The 18,040-nt window shown below is 42.0% G+C and overlaps 1 protein-coding gene across 2 annotated transcripts in view; it reads left to right on the top strand.

Annotated features, from left to right (window-relative positions):
* Positions 1–18,040, top strand: part of LOC120728384 (cytohesin-3-like) — a 31,542-nt gene that overhangs the window by 9,978 nt on the left and 3,524 nt on the right. For both annotated transcript variants that reach the window (XM_040023236.1, XM_040023235.1), the window contains exons 2-10: positions 6,237–6,319; positions 6,711–6,775; positions 8,292–8,358; positions 8,579–8,697; positions 10,861–10,941; positions 11,039–11,151; positions 12,385–12,533; positions 12,665–12,776; positions 15,979–16,055. In XM_040023236.1, the coding sequence (XP_039879170.1) occupies positions 6,237–6,319; positions 6,711–6,775; positions 8,292–8,358; positions 8,579–8,697; positions 10,861–10,941; positions 11,039–11,151; positions 12,385–12,533; positions 12,665–12,776; positions 15,979–16,055 (866 nt within the window). The remainder of the gene's footprint in view (positions 1–6,236; positions 6,320–6,710; positions 6,776–8,291; positions 8,359–8,578; positions 8,698–10,860; positions 10,942–11,038; positions 11,152–12,384; positions 12,534–12,664; positions 12,777–15,978; positions 16,056–18,040) is intronic.

The following is an 18,040-nucleotide window of genomic DNA, read 5'->3' as shown; positions in this document are numbered from 1 at the left end:
AGTATCTGCATTTATAACATCCAACAGATGAAAAGTTCAAAAAGTAAAAACGAGACTGGAGAAACACCCTTCAACCATGTCGAGCTCGATGTTGCACAGCTTGTCCAAAAGAGGGCGCTCTGCAAAGTCGACAAATACAACCACCAGCTGATCCGAGCAGCGTCGGTGGAGAGCATAAATGAGGAAGGGTATCTGTTAATGTTTTGTATGTCTGAAAATCAGCCAATATGTTGGAATATCAGATTTTTAAATAACCTGCGTAATGTCAGTATTGGCATCGATATCTGTATCGACTTTTAAAATCCTATATTAGTGAGGCTCAACATCAGACTCTCCTAAATCCATGGAAATGAATCATTCCGTCTTTGGAGAAAACTTTTGAAGTTTAATAAAATATCCGGGCACTTTCTCCTTTCATTTCCTGCACCGTTTTCTCGATCAAGTATATATTTTCACGTCTGTGTTCAACTAGACTTGGATAAGAACTGAAATTTTGTTTTTGTTTTAAATGGAAAGTATTTGATCTGCCAGGTGGCCATCTGGATATTTTGAGGTGATCCGTGTATAATAACTATAGTGAACTTGGGAGTCAATACCAAGAGAGAGCAATTACCTTGACGTTGTGGGTGGCTTCTAATGTGTTGTTCTGGTCTCATTGTGAACATGATCAGGGTGGTCCACCAGACTCGGTGTTTTTGCAGACAGCGACACAACCATCACAGGAACATCCCAGATCTCAGAGCGGGCTGAAGGCCAGCGCAGAGCTCCTGTTTAACAGAAGTCTGTGCCCATCATCCAGCTCCGGTTCTCTGCCGCTGCCTGCATGTAGTCTGCATCACTCGAGATATCAGAAGTTTGCTCTTGTTCAGTGATGCGTGCAAAATAACAGGCACCAAATTCGGATTTCAAAATTGCTCCCTGGCTAGATATCTATCACAATATTGGAGGCGAGCATGCACATATCAGATAAAGCGTTGTATTCTGCTGCTTCTCCGTCAGCTGACACCCACAGGAAGCAAAGGAAATGATCAGCCACATACATGTCGTTTTTCAAAATGTGTTGTCATATCAGTGTTGTCCATCTTTGCCGGCTGAAACTGGAACCGCATCCAAATGAGGTTTGACCGTGTAAGGCTCGAATTTTACACGTATAAAAGCGACGATGCTGGTGGAGACGAAGGATTTTGTTGGTACTGTTCTGTGTAGCACTTATTCTGTTTTGTGTAACATTTGATAACAGTTGTGCTGGTTGTTTAGTTTTGTAATAATTTACAGGCTGTTCAGCCATTTATCAAACATAATCTTCAATGTGTCGACACCAATTTCTACAGTCATCGGTGCACACCAACTTCTTCTACTCCAAGGCTAGCGCTGATACGCCTATCGCTCAGAGAAGAATACTGCAGCAAGTACCTGTACCCTCGGCGCAGATGCAAATGATGATTGGACTTGGTGATGTCACTGTTTCACGCCGCAGCCATAATGTGGGCTTTTAATGCATCAATAGAAATATTATTTTTCATTTGCTGTGAGCAAAGATCCTTTTTATCATGCAACAAAGACGGTGACTGTGCAGGGTCAGACGGGTACAACTTTCCACATCAAACTTTGTCACTATCATGAGTACAGTGTCTGGGTACGTGTAGTGTACTGGGTGTAGCCATACTTCTCAGTGAGAACTTGACTTTATGAGCTCGGAAAAACATTAATCTGTCTATAACCTGGAGCATCCAGGACTGGAGAGTTCCAGTGTGTGAAACTGATGCTGTTTGAACTTCACTCATCCTCTCAGCTCCAACAAAAATGCCTTCTCTGGCCAATCAAATCATCCGATCATAGTTACTTTAGCCACCGGCATAAGGCTGTGGAAGCATCACATCAAATATTGACATAGTGCTGATGCCGAACAGATGTGCAATATAACAAGGACATCATGTGCAGACCACCTCCTATGCAACCACACACTCAAACAAATGCACTCACAGCAGGAGGTCCCCAGCCCCCAAAACAGCAGATTAACAGAGCAATCAGTGTAAAGGCTCTTCAGCCGCTCGAGCCCCAGATTTTGATGGTGACCCCCAGAGGTAGTTAAAACTAGAGGCCATGTTAGCCACCCAGGAACGACTCTTCTGACACGATAGGCCAGGACCGTTATGTTCCACATCTTTTTTTAAAAAAAATTTTTTATTGTTATACCTAAAAGCCCAAACGCGATCATCAGAAAAAAGCAATTAACACTGACTGCTTTAGTTTAACGCTTAAAGGAGCAACAATCTGCTATTACAGAAGTCAGTTTTCATTGGCTGTTTCCTTTATTGTGTACCACTTTGCTTTAATACGGCATACGTTCGTGACCTTTGATCTTCTGTATCAAACCCTTAATCACCTCACAGCATCACTTGTACCGACATGGCTCTCCAGATAGCTACACCTGGTGATCTGCTGCAGCGCAAACTATCACGTTACTTTATCCAGCATCACTGAGCCAGGCAGCGGCTAGCAGCTGGGAACATCTGTGTATATGCTGCCATATATCACACTGTATGAGTGTACAGGGCTTGTAAAGAGTGTGTGTAGGATTAGTGCCAGCTGGCTTTGGTGTGCATGTAATCATATATATTTTCATCTACATGTCCACTGGTATGTATGATCTGGGCTATAATATAATATAAAGCATGCCTTTGTCCACCGTTTGAGGGATTGAGGGCAGCAGAGCATGGATTAGGGTCTGGATCCAAAGGAAGTTTCCTTCCTGGTCTTTCCTCCTTCCTCTCATGTGACACATAGAGCTTCAGAGCCAACTGGGATAAAAAGGATGCCTTTTTTTTCTCAAAGCTCATCCACTTTAAAATACATTATAGCGTTTAAAGTCAGTTTAAAGGCAGTGAATCTAGACAAATCCCCTCTCAGTCACACGAGTCAGTGACAACTGGGACCACAGCCAGTTTCAAGTGAGCTCCATGTGCTGCAAGTACCTCGCTGCTTTTCCTGCACGAATGGTCTGAACACAGGATTTAGAGACTCATTTCTCAAAGCCTGGGAATTTTTTTTCCCCTTTCTTCTGTCGACTCCAAAAAATAACTTGAATATAATATATATATGTGTATGTACGTATGTACGTATACATATACATACACACATCGATGGTTTGCAGACGATTTCCTGCATGGTTTTAGTGGGTGTTTGTGGGACTGTTGTTGCTTTTGGGTGTGAAGAGCAGCAGGGGATTTACGCTTAAAAGTAGATTTTGGGGAGATTTTGTTTTTTAAGGCAGGAAATTGCTGGAACCCTTTTGTTTTGCCGCACACATGTTGGAGTGTTAACCTTTGGAATCTCTCACTCGATGCCGTGTATTTCTAATGTTGCCTGTTGGGGATTTCTTCTAGAGGTCACGAAGTTAATGTGTGTCTAGCTTTTTTTTTTTGTTTTCTTAGACACAAATCGAAGCCAGCGTGCCATTAACTTTTGTATGATTTGACCCTCTCAAGATCTGCTGTTTACTTAGAGGCAGTGACTCACTCCGTAATTGATTTTAGTAGATTATCATTCAAGCATGGCTGCGTTTGGCTTGGTAGCGACCAGTTTGCTAAAGACACTAAAGTCATTTCATGAGTAAGTCATAGAAGGTCACGGGGCGGGTGTGTTAATAATCTAATTGGTGGACCACCTCTGAAGAAAGGTCATACATTGCTAAGCAAGCGCATCCAGTAGACCAGAAGCACTAATAGCAGGGACTTTATGGCTTTCTCTGTTATCATGTGGTTTGAAAAGCTTGTAGATCCAGCAAGACTAGCCTCGATCGAAGGATCGTGATAACGCTATGCCACTAATGGTGCTTGGCTTTCATTAAAGGGAGCATCCTCTTCTCATTCAATTTGTAATGAATCAAGATTGTAATCATGCACGTTGTTGTTGCAGCCGTGGGATATCTCTATTAGCTAATGCACAGCCATAGGCTAATGGAAAACATGGAGCTGTATGCCTCCTGCATAAAATCGTCCTCTGGGACAATTATTCAAAAGGCATAAAAGAAGCCCAGTGATTGGGAAAACCTTTTTAATTTTTTGCTTTATAGATTATTTCCTGTTTTAATAATTAGTCATCTGGTACAAACGGTGTCAGATGCCGGAATATGATTTGATTGTTTAGCCTGAGAAAGCTGGTGCCAGGAAATGTTTTATCCGCCTGTTTAGCTGTTAGCATTCACCATGATTACCATTTAGTTTTCTAAGAACAACACATTCAACTGATGCTTTAGCCTATGTCTTAACATATTTGATATATATTGGCATTAACACTTACAATACAATATCCAGTATTTGCTAATAATACTTCATTTTTAACAAAACTTAATGATAGAAAGTGTTTAGGTTTCCATCACATCCCACAGTCCTCTTTTGGATTGAGATCTGGTGACTGTGGAGGCCATTTGAGTACCGTGAACTCATCGTCATGTTCAAGAAACCAGTTTAAGATGATTTGAGCTTTGTGACAGGGCGCATGGTGGCCCACTGTGGCCATAAAGGAATGGACACCATCAACAGTGTTGACGATGTGGCATTTAAACAATACTCATTATGGTACGAGGAGGCAGTAAATGATCCCCCCCACACCATCACACCACCGCCAGCAAGCCTAAACTTCTTCAGATCAGATTCCAGTTTTCTGTTGTTCAATTTTGTGAATTGAAGCTTCATTTTTCCCATTTTTAGCTGACAGGAGGGCCACCCAGGTTGTATTCTGTTGATGTCTGATTTTTTTTTTTTTCTGGTTTTGGCACTGGTATCACCCCCAATAAACGTGGAAACATTTTATACCATATTCATATCTGTCCATTAAATACGAAGCTATAGTTTAGCATAAGATAACGCTTAGAAACAACTTGACTGTGCTTATATAGGCATAGATTGAGATTTCATAAAGCGGAGGACACAGGGAGCACATCCTTCCAACTAATTAGATGCCTCCAACCCTTCTTGAACTTTTAACCAGTAAAATTCACAAACAGACTTTGATGTATGCAGGCGAAATTGTTCAAAAACACTTAAATAAAACATTAAAAAGTCATGTGAAAGAGCCTTGAAACTGGGAAACTTAGGAGTTTCCCAAGTAATTGTCTTCAAAGCCACATTCATTCATGGTCACAATAGAATTGCAAGTAGTGTAAGTGATGTGAGGTAGCCGAAGGTGAGCAACACTAATTAATTAACATCTTTATTTTCGTTGTGCTTTCATGTTCCCATCTGCTGTCTAATAAAATCATGGCCCCGGGAGAAAATCCCCCACCCCATCTTTACCTGACCCTCATCACGCTGCTTCAGAATTACATAACCGGGTTAGAAAGTACCTTTTGTGTCACTGCTAAATGTGAATACCATCGACAACAATACTTGGCCGCCCTGAATGCAATTCTTCTGCAAGCTGTCAAATTAAAAGGGGCTTGAGTACTTCCTCTTGAGCCCAGTGACCCTGTTTTATTTTTAATTGGCACAGAATCCCGACTGTGAGGGGGAAATAACAAGTGGTGGGTTTTTCTTGGTTTTTGGGGGGGTGGGTTGTTTCTTTTCCCTTTAGCAACATGTGAAGCTGCGCATGATTTTTAGATGTGCCGCTTTCCTGTTGAGAGATTTACGCTTTCTGCTTTTTGGTTGGCTTAATGAAGCAGGATTTCACAGACTCACTGTGCTCGGGAAGATGTAGAAAATTGAGAAGTAAAGCGTGCGTTGGATGGAAGAGGGATGAAGTTAGAGGGAAAAACAAGAGTGAAAAATTGGAAAAGAAAGCAAATCATCTTTTTCTCTTGCATGTTTTGGGTTTTTTTCTTGCTCAGAGTGGTAAAACACACACAGCTGGAGGGGGTTGGGGTCATGGGCTGTGTTAAATTACCAAATTCACATGAAAGAAACATAATCTGGATTGGTTTTATTAATAGAATTTTCCCCCCGAGCCAAATGGAGAAGGAAGGAGGGAAGGGGCTAAACACTTTCAAGTGGAATAATTAAGACCCTTTGCCTTCTCTTTTTGTCTTTATAAATTAACATGCAGGCTCTTGATATCTGCTGTTCCAGCTGTTCAAGGTCCCACTTTACTGTGTTAGGAGAATAAGCCTTAAAACTGCTTTTACATCTTTGCAGTGAACTGCTAGATTTGATTTAGCAGTCCTGTTTTGCTCCTTTTAGTTGACTTGTTTTCTTTTAAGGTAATGTCTTCTGTGTTTTCTCCATCGTGCTTTTCAGTCCCCGAGGATCTGTCCGTGGAGGAGAGGGATGAACTGTCGAACATCAGGCGGAGGAAGAGAGAGCTGCTCGATGACATAGAGGTGTGTGCTTGAATATATACAGTATATTAACTAGATAGACTTAGCTTCATCTCAGCAGCTAAGTTCATTAACTACAACCGTTGTATATTGATTGAAAATCATTTTATTGCCAAATTAAGGACAGTGCTGAATGTATTTGTTGTAATTGCTTAACTGTAATTGCTTCCCAGTCTTTTTCCGTTGTCTATACGCTGCTGCGGCACTGTGGGCATTTGCATGCTGTATGTAATGCAAATGGGCCTATCTTTGCACACGCAGTTTCCTCATAAGAAAAAAGTTAGTTTTCCATTGCGTACACTTCTTTCTTAGTCCCGTCTCATCCCTTTGCTTTGTCCTGCTTAAGCATAAAGAAAACCAACTGGGGTTTGTATTTTCTCTGTGTTTCTCACAGAGGTTGAAGTTTGAGATAGCAGAGGTGATGACGGAGATCGAGCAACTGACATGCGTCGGAGAAAGGTAAGTCAAAGAAGTGGAGATGCTTTGTTAAACAGAGATATTGCTATAGTCTTTTTTTTTTTTTTTAACCTTATTATCTTGTTTCATGTGGAAAGGCATGTCTAAGTGTGGAAACAGGTTAATTGTTTTTAGTGTGGATTTAATGGCAGCAGTGTGTCTCAAAGTTACTCCCTATTTGTTATGAGGCTTTCATCGAGCCCTTCTCACTATGGCAGCGATCTGTGGAGATAAATACCAAACCTTTTTCTGGGTTACATTTTAAAAAAAGAACAAATCTTGTATAGCGTTGACAGAAACACCCTTAAAATAACACAAACATATACAATATTGATTTTAGAGTGTTCCATGACAGATGATTGTCTACAGCAATAAATAGCAGCAACATTTGATTAGATTTTGCCTCATAAAAGCTATCTCTGTGACTGTGGCTCATTGCCTCTGTCTGAGTTGCGTTTAGGATTTGCATGCAAGTTTTGATGACAGACCAGCATTATGTGACATAACTACACCTGGCTGTATGAATTATCATACCTATTGTATATTAGAATGGGAATTAAAAAGCTTTTATTGTCATGAAATGTATGATGAAACAAGCGTACAGTCATTTACACAGTAGACATAAAAAAAAAAAGTACTTCACATTAAAACTAATAAATAAATAAATAAGATGTGTTTAAAATATGGTGAGGAAGTCAATGTGCTAACAACAAGCGGTCATCCTATGGAGTAACATGAACATGCAAATATTTAAGAACTGCACAATGATTTAAGCAATAATAGACAATATTCTAATATTGCTTATTGCACTTAGCTGTGATATTGTAAAGGAAGGAAATTATCGCAGAATGAGGAAGAGGAGGAGGTGGTGGTGGCCAGGTGATTATGGCACTTATGAAGATGCTCTTTCCGAGTCTGTGTGCCCTGTAGCACCTGCAGAGGGGCAACGCTGTTGAACAGGTGAGAGCCAGGATGTGAGGGGGTCCTTTAAAAGCTGGAGGTGAGTAAGCCCTGCAGGGAGGGCGGAGAGCAGCCTTCTGAGCTGTGTCGAAGCCGTCTCCTCTGTGCGTCGGTGCAGCTCCTGGACCTTACCGTGATACAGAGTGTCAGCACGCTCTCTGTGGAGGAGTGTTAAAAGGTCACCAGCAGCTTTTGGTTGTTGTTCCTGAGCACTCTCAAGATGTGACGCTGCCCCTTTACTATGTTTTTAAAAAAGGAATGTTAGCAGCATAGAGGTCACTGCGCTGTTTCCACATGAAGTGAGTGAAAAGTCCACGTTAGGAGGCAGCTCATTTATTGTCTGGGACCAGCTTTGCCATCACTCAGTGTTTGGTTTAGGAAACAAAGCCACTGACTCAGGGTGGATCAAGGAGACCATGTGTAGCCCTACACGTGTAAGAAAACATATCAGAGTGTTGATACAGTGAGTTTATTGTCATGCTAGATGGTGAAAATCATTCATGTTTGGAGTTCTTTTTAGTAAATAAATAAAGTCTCTATATTTATTTTTGTGTTCCAGTAAAACTTCCCAGAGAAACAAACAGATCGCTATGGGCAGGAAGAAATTCAACATGGATCCTAAAAAGGTACTCCGTTGTGTTATTTCTGCGGTTTGCAGTTTTGTCAAAGCTCTGAAGCTCTTAGCAAAACCCACCACAGCCTTTAAAGTGTCAGTAGCCTTGAAGCGAGTGTGCCGGACTGAAACGCAATCTCTTCACAGCTGTGAAATCTTGTCGTGATCTATCATCCCACCATGATTTGAGATGAGCAGTCATCCTGCTTTCTCCTCCTCCTCTTCCTCTCCAGGGAATACAGTTCCTGCTGGAGAACGACCTTCTCCAGCACACTCCAGAAGACATCGCTCAGTTCCTCTACAAAGGCGAGGGCCTCAACAAGACCGTCATCGGGGACTACTTAGGCGAGCGGTAAGACAAAGCGTCTATCAGGCCTAGAGAGAAAGTCCTCCTTACAGGAGATTTACACCCCATCTGTGATTAAAGAAGGAAATTATGGACTGGATTTACTGATTAAAGAGGGGGAACATGATTGACCCCTTTCTAACATAAATCTTTGAGGCAGCGTAGGCGTGTTGGTCTATAAGTCCGCACAGTGGGACTTATAGCTGGTAATAAAACCATCATCCAGCTTTTTATATCTCAGGTCAGACTGCAGGATAATAAAGAAAGAGACAAGTTGTGACAATGCTGTAACGCAGTAGCTGTCTCAGATAGCTGAAAGACTAGTGAGATGGATGGTGCTATTTTAACCGTATAGAAACACAGGAAGTCCACACCAAGACATGGAAGCTGCTAGAAAACGAACAACAAAGAAAACTGTCCACTAATAAACCCTGTTATTTATTACTGAGCCAGGGATGGGGGGGGGGTTTACCTCCATTTTTTATATACAGTCTGTAGAAAAAAGGCATTAAAGAGTTTTATTCTGTCATTGATATAAAATCTAAAATGCAAATATCGCAAGAAAAATCTGAATCTCAAACATTTCTATGCTCAGCAATGCTCAGCTGCCTGCAACCAAGACCTAACAACAAGCATATGCCCCCAAGGAGCCAATATAAAATACAGGAAATCACATAGCACCGAGCGCAGACTCTGTCAGGTGATGGTGTATCTGCAGGTGGTGAATAAATCCTCAGCTATTTTGACTGGCTGCATTCCTCTGATGCTGTCCCAGCTGGATTTGGTGCTTTGTTTAAACTGCCATTTGAACAAGCTTAATTAAAAGTAGCCTCTTTTATTGCCAGTGTTCAAGCTTATAAATGGATTCTTTTTATTTTCTGTGAGCGCAGAATGTTTAATTGGCGACAGAGCATTTTAAAATAGCTTCAAATAGACTATCTGCTCCACCGCCTGACCCTTTGCCCTTTAGTCCATGCAGGAAATTGCATCAACAACGCGCTGCATTGGCTTACACGAGTAAAGGTGCTGCTTGTGCATCAGCAGACAGATGTAGTCTGACAATAGTGAATCAATGAAACACACGCTGAAAGACAGGGGGGGCTGGGGGGGGGGGGGGGGGGCTCTGAAGACTCCTATTACTAACAGGCTTTATTCATGGAGGATCATCAAAGCGGCCATCTACCCACTGGAAATCACACTAAGCACAGGATGGGGGTTTGCACTCAGTAATTATCACTAATTAAGCTTATGCAAGGACCAGGAACCTATCATTACATGCTGAGCAGAGGGGGGGAGGAAGAGAAGGAAAATAGAGACAGAGATGGTGGAAAAGGAAAACAACTAGGAGACGAATTAGTACTATTATTATTATTGCACACTGAGGCACGGATAAATGTAACCTTGCATGTAACTCTCACGGGACAGGAGTCCATTTATTTGGCTGTAGATGACAGCCGAGCGTGCACTGTAATCACAAACGAGACCAAGAACTACAAATAAGCAAGAAAAAAAAAGAAGAAGTCATTCTGAGAGTAATTCAAAGAGTGTTTGTTGTAGGTTTCTTATAACTTTCAACCCTTCTACAATTTCTTTCCACAAAAAACAAAAAGCTAAGTCTTTAAAATTCCTGGTTTGGTTTCAACAATATACACAATACAGAGACTACACAGGGGTCAGGATCGTGGAGCCCGGTGTACAACAAATATGATCAGAGAAGCCGTGACCGCAGTATGAGAGCAGCTGCCGACTTTTTCCTCTGAAAACCCTCCAACGGCCAAACAAAACTCTGACAAAGAGGAGCCTGTATGGGTTTGGTCCTTTTTAGCTGTTTTTCATCAGTCAAACGCACCGTTTACCCCCGTCCTCCCCTCTGCGGTGCAGAGAAACGCACTATTATCCAGCTGTTTCAATTGCTTCCAGACCCTCACAGCGTCTGATATGAGCTGGGGCACAAATATGAAGGGAATGCAACGAAAAAAGGAGTTCGGATTGTGAAACGCCTTCATGGATTAATATGATTTCCCCAACCTGTCTAGGTTTACATAGTTTTCAGGGTTTTTATCGCCATTAAACGTTTTGTATTTTCAAAGAAAATGATTAGCTGTTGAATGATACTGTAAACCTGACTTTTACCTTCTTTGTTTTTTGGGGTTTTATTGCTTTCTCCAGGGACGACTTCAACATCAAGGTGCTTCAGGCTTTTGTGGAGCTGCACGAATTTGCAGACCTAAACCTCGTCCAAGCACTACGGTCAGGGGAGCGATTAACTCAAATATCGAGCAGGAGGGGGGGATAATAATTTCAACAGTTAACTGCATTGTGCGAACCCTACGCCTCGTTATTGCAGGCAGTTCCTGTGGAGTTTCCGCCTGCCCGGCGAGGCGCAGAAGATCGACCGTATGATGGAGGCCTTTGCTTCGCGGTACTGTCAGTGCAACCCTGGAGTTTTCCAGTCGACAGGTCAGAGGCACAACATGTGTGTGGTGTGGTGTAAACCAGTGATTCCCATGTATTCAAGACTTTTCAAATCAATTCTTTCAGATTAATAAACTGTTCCTTTGGCATCATTTTTTTTTTTTTTACCCCAGCGGTAAATGAAAGGAAAATGTGAAGTCCAACACACAGAAATCATCTAATCTAATGTGCCTGCAGATATACTGCCTGAGTGATGGCCTGTTTTTATTAATGCATTTCAACCATTAAGCCATAAGAGTTGCTGTAACTAAAGCTCAACAAGGATTAACCAGATTAAAGCAAGTTACATTGGAGCTTATGAGTAAAAAACCAATGCATTATTCAGGGAGGCTCAACCTGTCCTGAGTGATACATAGTGTTGTGGTAAACAAAGCCAGCAGCTACATCTGTCAATAAATAATGTAAAAGGTTTCACAGGAACCTTTTGTGTGCTATACCATGGCTGGTGTATGTGGTCCCATTTTAGCATTTGAGCCAATCCAAATGCTGAAAAGTAAAAGTGCTTGGTGATTAAACTACATGCTTAAAAGCCTCTTTTTTGATACATGAAGTTTTTGTATCATTTACATACTGGACATTCCTGTGGTAGACGTTTCCCCAGCCTGTAACAGAATCTGATGATAGGCAGGTGGGCATTTTTATTATGTGTGTGTGTGTGTGACAGTCGGTACGTGTGGGCGCACCGGCTCCTGTTCATTGACGTAAACTGCGTATCAAGACTGGGAAAAACACAACACGACCTCAGGTTTTTAAAAATTCCCACGAGCAAGCGAAACCTGGGTTTCGTCCAGCTCGACAACATGGCATTCGCCTCGCTTCAGCACCTTTTTCCCTGTGGTGAGTTTGGTACAGAGGTCCTCATTTGCAAAGTAGCAGGGAGACAATAGACGGCGCGGGACAGCCAGAGCCAAAGTGTGTCAGTGAGAGGAGACAGACAGACGGGAATGAATGATTCATTTACAGGCAGCCACTGGCCCGTGTGAGTCTGCGAGACTGTAAACGCTTCGTTCCTCTGCAGACACACACGCACCTCTCTCCCTCTTGTGCACACGCTTTTTAATAAATTGTAATATTCTTTTTTTTAATGTAACCAAAATTGATTAAAATCATTAACAGTGATAATTGTATATTAACAGCAGGGATAAATGTGCTCACTGTGCCTGGACATGGGCTTTTTCTGATCCATCGCATCGCGCCCTTTCCATTTCTCTATCTCAGACACCTGCTATGTGCTGTCGTTCGCCATCATCATGCTGAACACCAGCCTGCATAACCCTAATGTCAGAGACAAGCCCCCCGTGGAGCGCTTTATCTCCATGAACAGGGGGATCAATGAAGGGGGAGATCTGCCAGAGGAGCTTCTCAGGGTGAGGATTTGTCTGTACCAAGTGTGTGGCGCGATGATTTAAATGTGCGATTGCCCTGCTGCACGCACTCCATACAAATGAGACATTTAATTTACTAGCTTCCCCTGAACCACCACTCTCTCTCTATGCAGAATCTTTACGACAGCATCAAAAACGAGCCCTTCAAAATCCCAGAGGACGACGGGAACGATCTGACGCACACCTTCTTCAACCCCGACAGGGAAGGCTGGCTCTTAAAGCTCGGTATGTATGGGGCGCCTCAGAGGTGCAAAATTAACCTTCACCATGGTGGTTCATGTTGGTCATGTTGGTTGCAAACGTGTGCTGTATTTTTGTTAATAGATTAACATAAATTTGTGACAGACATCACATAGTGAGGTGCCACAAAAAACTACAAAAATGGTGCCTATGACCAACGAATGACGTTTGCCTGTTACCGCTGTCGCATGCGAGCATGCAAGAATAAATGTTAAGCACCTAGGGTAGACTGACTCGATTAAATATTTCACCAGATTCACTCCAGAATAATTAAAACCTTGGAGAAGCAAAATAATAGCAAATGTAGAGGGCTGGGGTTGATCGTGCTGAAGGTGGAAGCATGGCTGAGAGGATCGATGAGAGGTGGGTAGGCAAGGAGTGGAGAGTCGAGCAGGGAGAGCTGCTGTGGCTGATGGTGCGAGACAGATTTGTGGGCAGCATGAGCTTCAAACACAGGGGAGACTTGGTTGTCAGGCAAGTGAGATCACAAGGAAACAAAGAGCTAGGCAAAACGAAGTTGGCCTTGGCAAAAGGTTTCAAAGGAAATTTGTGGTGCACCTGCAGCATGTCTGTTTTTGTCTTTATCCATCAGCTTGTGACCTCTCCTCTTTGTTTTGTCTACTATTCTCTTGTCCTTTTATAGTAATCTCTGCATTTTCTCTCTTCATCTTCCTGCCATGGTGTTTTTTTATCTCTCTTTTTTTTTTTCCTCCCATGTTTTGGTTCCTCCCTCCCTCTCTCTGACCTCTGTTTCACTCTTCGTTCTGCTATTCCATTTTGCTCTGTGATGGCTGCTCCCTCTTTAAATCTCTGTATTAGGAGGAAGGTAACACTTTGTCTTCATTCCTCCGCTCAATTCATCACAGAGCGCCCTCGTTCTGACACTGGCTGCCGTTATCTCCTTAGCACAACAGGCCCTTGAACATGCTGACCTGCTCATATAATTGTGTTGTTGTATCATAGCTGTAAATGGGAAAATAAGTGTATAAGCAATGTGATGTGATGGATTATCTTATTCGAAGTTAAGTCAGAGGTCAATGATCTGGCTCATTCTGCGTGGGGATTGGCTGTATTATTCCTCTTGTGGCTACTGAGAAGGCACAAGGGACACAGCTAAGCTCGTGCTTACGAGAGCTCTAATTTTACTCAGTTTTTCTAAGTTTTCTTGCCTTTTTCCATACCAAAAAAAAAGCTGTATCAGCTGTAGCATTAGCTTCAAAACCTGCACACAACGATTAGAATCCTTTCTGCAACTTCACTGAAAGGAAGCATAAAATTATATAACAGCCATGAAAATATCAGCAAGGCACCCAAAAGGTTAGGCCAAATTACTCGTCAATAGAACGTCAATTCTTTGTAGATGCCAGGAATCATCGTGATTCATACCGATTAGCTGAACGGGTCATCTCATGCTCTCTACCACTTCCCTGCACGTCACACATCTCCTGCTCCTCCTGCCAGAACACGCAGTTGTGCTCGGGCTTTAGTGAATGTGGCTGCTTGTGTCTGCACTGTGGGAATGCGTACCTACGGTTGCGTGGCTGGTCATGCAGCGAAACATCAGAGAGAGCCTTTCCCTTTCTTCATTGTCCTCCATTTGTTCCTGCCCTGCAGGCTTTATTACCTCCCGCTCATTCAGGGATTTCTCTGTCCTCTAGCAAATGAGCTGCACCCACTAGACTGTTTTAAATCTTTTGAATTCTTACAGCAGTATATTGGACTCTAATCTAATCACAGCTACATCGACCTCAAATGTTTAAGGAGTTTAAAGGAGCAACGAAGCTCCTTAAAACTCTTGATTTATGTTGTGCTGGTAGTCCCAGGCACAAATAAGGTGAATTAAACAGGGAGGTGTAAATTTAACTGATTGACTTGCCTGAGGGCAGCACAGAGGGTGGCGGTTAGAACTGTTACCTCACAGCTAGAAGGTCTAGGCCATCTGGCCGAGGCCTTTCTGTGTGGAGTTTGTATATTCTCCGTGTGTGTGTGTGTGTGTGTGTGTGTGTGTGTGTGTGTGTGTGTGTGTGTGTGTGTGTGTGTGTGTGTGTGTGTGTGTGTGTGTGTGTGGACATAAAAGTGGGTTAGGTTAATACTAAATTTCCTATTGTTGTCAATGTGTGTAAACAGTTGTCTGTCTCTCTGTGTTAGCTCTGCGACAGGCTGGCGATCTGTCCAGGTTGTACCTGCCTCGTGCCCTATGGCAGCTGGGATTGGCTCCAGCCCATCCATTCATCCACCAACTCAAACTGTTATAGTTTAATCATAGCAACAAATTTTCATAAAAACTACATTTATTTGAGCTTTCTGTAAACAAAACAAACTGATGATAGCTCTGTATATTAAGTGTACATGTGGTTCCCTGGACTGCAGCAGAGTAAAACTTCTGTTTCGTTAACTAGTCCAATAAATCATACTGGGTGTTAGGATGATAATCTGAGTCACATAAGCATTACGTTATTGATTACATCAGTGACAGCTGCTTTGTGCACGTTTCATCCAGTCAGCAAATAAGTTATTATGAAGATTATATGTTGACATAAGTCCCATTAAGTTTTTATTTTTTATTTTTTGATTACATAGATAAATTGTTTATCATGTTGTTGATGGGGTAATTATCAGGAAATCCAATAATCCCAATAATCCATTTTTTATTCAATGACAGAGCTAGATGGACAGATTGTGGGGAATTCCTTATATTTTGCATTAATGCATTAAAATGTCGCCCTATGACAGCTGGGATAGGCTCCAGCGCTCCCCCGCGACCCTGAAAAGGACAAGCGGGAGCAGATGGATGGATGGATGGATGCATTAAAATGTTTCCAAGACTGTCACTGCAACAATCACAGGCCATTATTTATATTTTTCTGCTGCTTTCTATTTAAAAAGTGTAAGGCTTTTCTCAAATCAGGTCAGGGCGCTGCTTCTCTTAGCTGTCGCATGTATGTGTTCGTATGTGTCTGTGATTCCTCCTGGAGGAGAAACACCTTCATTCCCCTCCAGACCATTGCCCTTGCAGGCATCGGTCTCAAGGGATTGAGGGATAAGGGTCTGATTCGGTCTTATAATGCTGGGAAATGTTGATTAGAACCAGATGTGGAACGTGGAACAAAGCAGGTTAGCTTCCACATACACAAACAGATTCACCTCTTCAGTTTACCCTCATACGCTGTTTGTTTCTCCCTCGCAGGTGGCCGAGTGAAGACGTGGAAGAGGAGGTGGTTTATTCTGACTGACAACTGCCTCTATTACTTTGAATACACAACAGTAAGTAGGCAATTTGGTGTGTGTGTGTGTGTGTGTGTGTGTGTGTGTGTGTGTGTGTGTGTGTGTGTGTGTGTCAGGACAGAATTTGACCATTTCATGGTGCACAATGGTGAAAGTGTACTTTGCCAATTCTTAAAACGTAAAACCTCTAGTGACCGTGAAAACGTATGCGCAAGTGGCAAATTTATGCAATTTATATGTAAAAACGACGTATGTTCACACACCGACCTCGATCACACAGTTTCTATATTTAAATCCACAGAAAATGAAACAGTACTTTTTATTTGAAATATTATAATTAGTCATCATGTAGATGTTACGAGCCTTGGTACCTTCGGTAGTTTATCGGTTAAGTTTAATCAATATTAAACCAGTTGTCCAGGTGGAGTTTGGGAACAAACATGCACATATACATATAATCAATCATCATGATGCTGGTGTTAAAATAATCTATGCTAAGATAATCAGCTAATTGCACTGCAGTCATGACTTGGTTTTCAATATCGGTGGCCAACTCTCAGCAGAATTGCGAGTAAATATAATCTCTAAAATGTCAGACTGTTCCTTTAAGAATGCATCTGTAATAAATTTTCACATTATTTTAAAATATTTAACCCAGGACTGTTTAGTACAGTTTTGTGAATAGATATAGTAGAGACGGATTAAACAAAGGGGCATCAGATTAGTCTGTCACACACACATGCGCGCACACATATTGGCACTGGTCTGTGCCTTCCAGCTTTGCTATTTAACAGATGCAGCCCCCTTGACCTAAATGAACCTCACTCCAGCAATTAACATGAGACATCATAGGAAACATCTGCAAAGTCTGCAACACACATCTGGCCCTGCTAAGCTATAAGCCAAGTGTCTCCCTCAAGCCCGCGACCATGAATCCCTCAGCACATACAAACGCCTTCTGTGGTGGGGGGCATACGCAGAGCCAGCTGTGAGCAGCTCTCCCAGGGCATTTCCTCCCCCCACGCTTTGCCACCTTATTAGAAGGAAGATGACAAGCAGGACATGGGGCTGTTCCTCAAGAGCTCTCCCAACACACACACACACACACATACACATCTGGCCCCGCAGACACAATGGGGGGATGGAGAGAGTCGGGTTACATCTCCTTTGGGTGACCAGGATGAATAAAAACCTTCAAAGTGCTTTAATCGAACCTTGATTTTTACTTAGATGCATTCAGACTTAACATAAAGGTAAAAATGGCACCTAAATAGCAAATGTGTTGCATCAAAAACTCTGGGAAATTTTTGTGACACACATATTTTTGAGGTCTTGTTATTTGAAACTGCCTTTAGTAAAACTCCACGCTAGAAAACAAAAAGTACTAAATGTCTTCAATATTACCAGTGATGATAAAAGTGTGAAGGTTGTTTGCAATTACATTTTTACAAATTCTTGTTTTGTTTTTTTTTGGGTTTTTTTTTTTTAATGAATCATATTCTGTCCCACCAACAAACAAGACAGCCAGCATAGCCTGTATATGAAAGATGGATAATTTAAAAAATAAAAATCACATTTTGGTTTTTGTCATTTTTGGGAGGATCTGGCTCAGAAACACTCGTCCAGAAGCATCTTGTCAATCACATCTCATCATGCCCTGCTTTATCATCTATTTTACCATAATGGTTCCATAATTTATAGAATAACATCATATTATATCAATCATACCTGAAACATGCAACTGAGACCATAAACTCACCGGAACGGTGTTTATTGAATTCATAAATCAGGTTAGCAAATAGTTAGTTTCTGTCCAGACTACTTTTTAAAAATTGGAGGCTACATCCATCTTTTATATACAGTCTGTGACTGGGTCATGGCAGCCATGCTAGCTGCTACAGCATAAGGCTAAAGGTGTCACAGGTGATGTGACAATGATCCAGGCGGATCTTTTGTCACTGTGACTTCATTTGCACATAGATATGATTATTGTAAATGATGTGCATGCAAATGAATAAGTGATA

The sequence above is a fragment of the Simochromis diagramma genome, unplaced genomic scaffold (assembly GCF_900408965.1).
Source record: "Simochromis diagramma unplaced genomic scaffold, fSimDia1.1 OVJJ01000208.1, whole genome shotgun sequence".
Classification (NCBI taxonomy): domain Eukaryota; kingdom Metazoa; phylum Chordata; class Actinopteri; order Cichliformes; family Cichlidae; genus Simochromis; species Simochromis diagramma.
Note: the sequence above shows the minus strand (reverse complement) of the source record. Positions and strands in the feature narration are given on the sequence as shown.